This window comes from Nicotiana tomentosiformis, chromosome 1, assembly GCF_000390325.3.
Source record: "Nicotiana tomentosiformis chromosome 1, ASM39032v3, whole genome shotgun sequence".
Lineage (NCBI taxonomy): Eukaryota > Viridiplantae > Streptophyta > Magnoliopsida > Solanales > Solanaceae > Nicotiana > Nicotiana tomentosiformis.
Window position 1 is genome coordinate 85417614 of NC_090812.1, and position 8013 is coordinate 85425626.

Here is an 8013-nt window from a genome sequence, read left to right on the forward strand (position 1 = left end):
CCGGTTATTACATTGACCGTTCTTTTTGTAGACGGGGGTTTCGGAGGCTCTTGTCTATTCTTCATATATGATTATCTACCTTTCTCGCTGAACAGGTCAGTTAAATAACCCTGCTTCAACAAATGCTCAACTTCTCCCTGTAGTAATCTACAATTTGTTATTCTATGACCATGATCGTTGTGAAATTCACACCAGAAATCTGGATTTCTTTTGCTCGGGTTTGATCTCATTTATTTAGGCCATCGCACCTTATCTCCCATACCTCTTAAAACAGCTACTAACTCGGAGGTACTGACGCTAAAACTGAAATCTCTGATCTTCGCATGTGTATTGGAGTCACTGCCTCGTGCATCCCGTTCCTTTCTGAATCTAGATGAAGAGCCCGTATCTTTTTGCCTTGATCTCGATTCAGATCTTATGTTTTCTTGTTTAAACCGAGAATCTCGCCCTGCAGGTCCCATGTAAGGTTCATATCTGTTTTTTCGGTTCTTTTTTCTGATTCTGAACGTCTCGATTCTGCTCTTTCATCAACCCTTGGCTGTGCAACCGTATCTTCTTCTATCCGCAGCTTCGTGATGTACACGTTTCTACGTTGTTGCTAGAAATTCTCGCAAACTTTCCTTCGGTCTCCTCGTGGCTTCTGAACTTTTCTCGTTTAGATTGCTTGCGAATGCCATAGCTGCCCAGTTGTCAGGTACTCGTGGTAGCATCATCCTCTCCCGTTGGAATCTATCCACAAACTCCCTGAATAATTCTGTATTTCCTTGTTTTATCTTAAAGATGTCTTCCATCCTTTTTTCAACTTTCTGAGCTCCCGAATGTGCTTTTATGAATGAATCAGTAAGCTCAGCAAAAGAATCAATAGAGCTTTCAGGTAAAAGAGAATACCACGTTAATGCTCCTTTCGTGAGTGTTTCACCAAATTTGTTAACCAAAACTGATTCGATTTCCTGCTTGGTTAAATCATTGCCCTTCACGCCAGTTGTGAACGCAGTTACGTGATATCGAGGGTCAGTTGTTCCATCATATTTTGGAATATCAGGCATTTTAAACTTTTTAGGAATTGGCAAAGGAGCTGCACTTGGCTTCCAGGGTTGTTGTGAATATTTATCAATATCTACCCCTTTAATCACGGGTGGTACGCCAGGTATTTGCTCTATGCGTCATTTTGCTCTTTCAACTGTTTCTGCAAAGTTAGTACCAAACTTTGTAAATCAGAATTATTTGGTTTACCTGACCTCCCATCACGAGATTCATTGGGAATTCCTCCACTTCCAGAATTGTCGAGCCCCGAGCGTGGGTTTTCTAAAGTTGTTGTATTGACCGGTGGAGGAGTTTGTGGCGCATTAGGCAATCCCATAACAAAGGCTTGAAGAGCACTATTCACGTGTTCTGCAATCAATTGCTTTAAAGCGTCCTGTTCGACAGTTTGTTCGTCCCCTTGTTGGTCATTAGCGTGTGATGTAGATCTTTCAGGTGATCCTTCACGGGACTGACGAGGGGATCCTGTTGGAGAGAGGAGTGGTGGAGTTCCCTCATGTGGGTTCAGCTTGTTATTGTCATTAACAGTTGACATAGTTGGTTGTCAGAAAGAAGAATTTGGAAAGTGAAAAGATTATCAGATTCCCGGTAACGGAACCAATTTGTTTAACCAAAAAATAACTTTGATAAAGCAGAGAATTATAGAATGTATTTCAGTAGTACTTGGAACTTGTCCTTACAAATAAAATTCTTTATCTTTATATAGGGGCGTACAATCATAACGTTTTCCCCACTTAATTCGAATTCATTATGAGCATTAATTGTATTGATTGCCCGTTATGATAGATAACCATAACTGACGTATTTGTAGCTATAAATGCCTTATAACGGCTCTGATTCCCCTTATTTACTTCTGGTTCGTGTATCTTCCCTTCTTTTTTACCTTTATTCATTCCGTTCTCGCCTCTTCTTTGACAACTGTCAGGCCCGATCCTCTGTTTTGTACTGTCTCGTGGGTGTTTCCCCTGTACCTTCCTTATATTCTTAATTCTATTAATTGAGAGTGCCACTTGTCACTATGCTATTGTTCCACGCGTCATGCTTCGTCAGCTTACTAATATTCCACGTGTAATGTCTTTTTTCCACCAATACAGAAGGATGTATCATCAAATGTTAAATAAGGGAATATGTGACTTTCAAAGTTAAGCAGGGAGTATTTTGGAGTCAATAGTTACTTCCTAAATCTTTTAGGATGGAGGAGACAGTTTCTATAGGAATAGGAAATGGGGATCTGATTTCATTATTTGTGTGTATATACATTTGTTATCTAAATTCGCATTACTTTCTAACAACCAACAAAAGGAAAGTGGACATTCAATTTGAGTCGGAGGGAGAAAATTTAACTAGAAAATGACCTGGCCGTGAAATAAAATTATTGATCCCTCCTTTAACTAGTTTTCATGGATTGCCTCCTTGCGGATGATTTTTCCAACCGGTAGAACTACTGTTAGTTGTCCAAATTCTGACCCCCCTACTATGAATAAAAATGTATTAGTAAGTTTGGTGGGTAATCTCCTTGAGAAATAAAGGAACAGGAGAAATATTTTATTGATATATGTTAAGTGTTTTACAATAGCCCTATTTATATACAATGTTTACATATACCTAAAGCCTTCTTTATCAATGTGGGACACTATACATGAACTAACTCTAACACTATCCCTCAAGCTGGTGCATATAAATTATATATATGCTTGTTACATATATAATTTGTACGAGGACCAGTGAAGGACTTGGTGAAAATATCTGCAAGTTGATCATTTGACTTCACAAACTTTGTAACAATATCTCTTGAGATTCTTCTCTGATGAAGTGACAATCAATCTCAATGTGTTTGGTACTCTCATGGAACACTGGATTTGATGCAATATGAAGGGCAACTTGATTATCACACACAAGTTCCATCTGACTGATTACTCCAAATTTTAATTCTTTGAGCAATTGTTTGATCCAAACTAGCTCACATGTTGCGCTAGATCGAGCAACTACATTCTGTTTCTTGCTTTTCCAAGAGACGAAATTACCTCCTATTAAAACACAATATCCAGATATGGAACGTCTATTAGAAGGTGACCCTGCCCAATCAGCATCTTTGTATCCAACAATATGCTCATGGCCTCGATCCTCGAATAGTAGTCCTTTGTCTGGAGCTGATTTTATATACCGAAGAATGCGAACAACTGCATCCCAATGACTATCGCAGGGAAAGTCCATAAACTGACTTACAACACTCACAGGAAATGAAATGTCAGGTCTAGTCATTGTAAGGTAATTCAATTTGCCAACCAGCCGCATATATCTTGCAGGATTGCTAAGAGGCTCCCCCCTATCTTGGCAGAAACTTAGCATTCGGATTCCTAGGAGTGTCAACAGGTCTGCGGCCCATCATTCCTGTCTCCTCAAGAATGTCTAAAGCATACTTCCTTTGTGAAATAACAACCTGAACTAGACTGAGCGACCTCAATACCTACAAAGTACTTCAATCTGCCAAGGTCCTTAGTCTGGATGTGTTGAAAGAGATGTTGTTTCAGATTAGTAATACCATCCTGATCATTGCGAGTAATAATAATATCATCAACATAAACCACCAGATAAATACACAGATTAGGAGCAGAGAAAAAAAAAAAAAAAGAAAGGAAAAGGTGAGAATAAGCCCCAATGATATTAGGTCGGAGAAATAAACAAAAAAAATTAGTAGTTGCACGTTTGCCCAAACCTCTATCATCAGCTTATTTTAAAAAGTATTTTTCAAAAATATACTTTTTTAGGAAGTAATTTATATTTAGTTAATCTATACTATATTAAAAGCAGGAAGGCCCTTAGCGAAATATCGTTCGCCTTTTTTACCCTTTAAAAATAGATTTCATACTAAACAAAATAGTCATTTGATTATTTTTCTAATATTTAGGACTTCAAAATCAACTAATATTCCGCTTATTAAATCTTTCCTTATTTGGATGATGTAAAAATTCCTAATAAGGAATTTAGTTGATTTTGAAGTCCTGAATATTAGGAATTTTTACATCATCCAAATAAGGAAAGATTTAATAAGCGGAATATTAGTTGATTTTGAAGTCCTAAATATTAGAAAAATAATCAAATGACTATTTTGTTTAGTATGAAATTTATTTTTAAAGGGTAAAAAAGGCGAACGATATTTCGCTAAGGGCCTTCCTGCTTTTAATATAGTATAGATTAACTAAATATAAATTACTTCCTAAAAAAGTATATTTTTGAAAATTACTTTTTAAAATAAGCTGATGATAGAGGTTTGGGCAAACATGCAACTACTAATGTTTTTTGTTTATTTCTCCGACCTAATATTATTGGGGCTCATTCTCACCTTTTCCTTTCTTATTTTTTTCCCCCGTTTTTTTAAGTATAACAAAGTATTTACTTCATGTTCTTTCTCTCTAAAGCAATGTTTTTTTTGATTTATTTAAAATCGATTGTATCGTATTGTTAAATGCATTGTTCCGGAACAACCAAAAGCCCCATTTTATGAAATAATCGATTTGGTGTGGTGGGATCGTTTCTTATTTTCTTTTCTAATTATGCCCTTACTTATTACTCCATAATTCTATTTTATCATTTAATTTTTTTTATTTTAACTCCAAATCTCCAACCTATTGACCTACTTTGTCTTCTTCAATTTTTTCTAAAGTTGGCTTGCCCCGTTATATTTATCCAACGTTTGATCTTTGTCTCTTTCCATCGTTTTAATTTTTTTTTGTTATTGCTAATATTAGTTAACCTTTTTTTTTCCAGGTTTTTGCTCTTGTTTCCAAGCTACGTAATTAATGATAATTTAGTAAAAAGATATTTTCTTAAATTATTTTTATGTGTAATTCTTGATAACAACAACATACCCAGTATTATCCCACACCGTGGGGAGTGTAATTCTTGATAAATTTTATTTAAACAATCGGGGGTATTTTAGTGAACCTATCAGTTACAGTATAGTACGATACAGTCAAACCAAATAACAAAAATGTTATTTAACAACAGCAAACGATACGATCTATTCAAACATTGTACCCATAAAACGATACAATACAATACAGTACAATACAATACAATACATTATAAAACGATGGGTAACAATGATCCAAACATAGTGTAAACTTATTCTCCCTCCCGTCAAAAAGCAAAACCATCCATTGCTTCCACTCCGGCGTGTCTTCCCCTACCAATTTCAGTAAGTTGCTCGAGTTCCACCAAGATAACTAGTTTTTACATCATTGATTTTCTGGGAAAAGTAAAAGTACTATTGAAATTTATTTGCTGCCTTGCATAAATCTAGCTTTGTCCCAAAAACTTCCTGTCTCTGGCCATTGTTAGTTTGTGTTGTGAATATTTTGTAAAAACTTGCGGACTTTGTTCGCCGAGCTGATGACATTGACATATAAGTTAGAAAAAAAAATGAAGACTTTTGGCATTTGAGTTTCAGTAGTTGTTCAAATGATTTTCCGCTAAATTATTTGCTCTTCAATGAGCTTCAATACGGGTTTTTTTTTTAATTTTTGAGTATCTTCATAGAATGGGGTGTTAAAAGGTGCTCTATGTTGTCGGGTTATTATTTGAGTTTCTATTCGTGGCTTGTGTTTACTTAAAAGTATTTTTTACTATAATCTTTTATTGTTCTGATTATCGTAGCTTGAACTGCCATTAGAATGGGGTCCGTATTCAACATAACATGGGAAGCAATCTAGCCATTTAGAGATGATTAAAGTTTATATTTTGCTTTAGGTTGTCATAATTATTACTAACTCTTTTAAATCCATTTGTGTATATAAAATGAAAAGATGAGTGCCCCGAATCGTAGCCCAACGACACTATGTTTTTTCTTTAGTCGTTTAAAGCTGATGCAGTGCTGTTGAGACAATTTATGTCATGTTCTGCATGGAATTTGAGAAGTTTCTGCACTAGTTCGAAAACAGTATCACTAGCTTGAGAACAATATCACTAGCTTGAGCTTTATCAAAAGTTAAAATTAGTTTGGGCTTTTTGCTTAACCAGAAGAAGAAGAAAGAATTATCCACTGTAGTTTGAAAACAATTAGCCTTCGGCAGCATCCTCATGGAATTTGATGCAGGGTTTTCGTGATGTTCCTACATTTATTAATTATCGCCATCTTTGCTAGCTTCCTTTGTGCTCTTACTGTTGATACAATCGTAGTTATTTTAAATTGGGGGAATAATCACATTGAGGGTGACCGAAGACCTCATTGATTTAGCAGATATCCTGAATGGAGATTGATTCAAAGGTACCAGAAGAGGTTGAGGGTTCGATGCAAGTTGACAGTAAGGTAATATTCCTAATTTGGATTACTTTTACAATTCTTCAGAATGACCACTGTACAACAGAAGAAGCTAAGCCTTGATTAATATTCTTCTTTTTTTCTTCCTAATTTGTTTGGTCATAGGTTCAGGGAAAGATGACATATCTAACTCGATGAAAAAGCTTAATATCGAGGGATCATCCTCCACTTTCAAGAAAAAACCGATCATTATCATAGTGGTTGGGATGGCTGGTAAAGTCCTGTTTATTTGGCTTATGGAGTTGATATATATACTATTGGTTAAACACAAGTATTGCCCAAGTTTTTTTTTCATTTTATGTTGAAGGGTTGAACTTATAGAACTTGTTTTAATTTGATGACTAGGTAGTGGTAAAACAACGTTTCTCCATCGGCTTGTTTTCCACACAATGGCATCCAATATGCGGGGTTATGTTTTGAACCTTGATCCTGCCGTCTTGACCCTCCCAACAACAACAACAACAACGACCCAGTATAATCTCACTAGTGGGATCTGGGGAGGGTAGTGTGTATGCAGACCTTACCCCTACCCTGGGGTAGAGAGGCTGTTTCCGATAGACCCTCGGCTCCCTCCCTCCAAGAACTCCCCACCTTGACCCTTCCATTTGGTGCAAATATTGATATTAGAGACACTGTTCGATACAAGGAAGTCATGAAGCAATTCAATCTTGGGCCAAATGGAGGAATTCTCACTTCGCTAAACTTGTTTGCCACGAAGTTTGATGAGGTAAAGCTTGATATGATCTGATTTTTTTTTATTGAATGCGTGAGAAGAATTTTTCTTTCGTCTTTTTCTTAAACGTATGTGGTCTAGAGAATGCTTGTTTGTAGTTTCCTTCCTCTTTTATCTTTGTGGTATACCGTCTTCTCTTTGGCTGATCACTTATTGTGGTAAACGAGATGGATTGGATGAATTTCTCGATATTAGCTAGCATAAATCATAGTGTATTTGCATTTTAGTCAGCTATTGATTATGGGCCTATATGAATTCAACAATAAAATTGCTCAAACACTTGGACAATATTTTGTGTCGGTGATCTGAATTACATAATTTCATTCAATCCACTTATCCTATTCAGCTTTTAATCTTCATGTTCTTGTTAGACCTGTTGGATTATGAAGTCCAATTTTAGATCTTATCACATCTCATTATGTTCAATCATATTCCCTTAGGTTCTAGTTTACTCCTAAGAAATTTGAAGTTGGTCAACCTAGATTAGTCAGCACTTTATTTGGTCTGGTAATCGGTTCCACCTCTTCCCATACATGTGAGGGCGCACCGTTTTGAAGTCCAAAGTGCTGCTGATTAGATTGGCACGTTTGTGACTAGTTTTATTTTCTGATTGAGGCAAGGAACCGAAAACTCTCCGGATTAACTTATCAAGCCTTTTTTATTTTATTTCCAAGAGTTTCCTTGCAGCATGGTGTTGGTATCTCAGAGTGTTATCCATGTCTCTAAACCTTGATTTTGAGACCCTTTTTTTTTCTTGTGAGAAGGCACGGGAGAAAATATGTTATTGATATTGGATGATAAATACAATACAAGAGGTCCCTATTTATAGCTATACACTACAAGGAGATATTACTCCTCTTCCAATGTGGGACGAGACTACACTATACATATCTGTAAACTAACATTTCTTAATAATAGG

The 8013-nt window shown here is 36.1% G+C and overlaps 1 protein-coding gene and 1 long non-coding RNA gene across 2 annotated transcripts; one reads left to right on the forward strand and one right to left on the reverse strand.

The window, feature by feature from the left end:
- Positions 1-2808: 2808 nt before the first annotated feature.
- LOC138907107 (secreted RxLR effector protein 161-like) lies at positions 2809-3303 on the reverse strand. The gene has a single exon (XM_070197279.1). The coding sequence runs from the start codon at positions 3301-3303 to the stop codon at positions 2809-2811; it is 495 nt and encodes a 164-aa protein (XP_070053380.1).
- A 798-nt stretch (positions 3304-4101) lies between these two features.
- LOC104087261 (uncharacterized) lies at positions 4102-7382 on the forward strand. The gene is made up of 4 exons (XR_684253.4): positions 4102-5239; positions 6281-6349; positions 6467-6574; positions 6707-7382. It is a non-coding gene; the product is annotated as an uncharacterized lncRNA (long non-coding RNA).
- Positions 7383-8013: the final 631 nt, after the last annotated feature.

What these genes read in the sequence shown, in the direction of transcription:
- LOC138907107 (XM_070197279.1), bottom strand. Translation starts at nt 3,303, where the DNA reads ATGACTAGACCTGACATTTCATTTCCTGTGAGTGTTGTAAGTCAGTTT.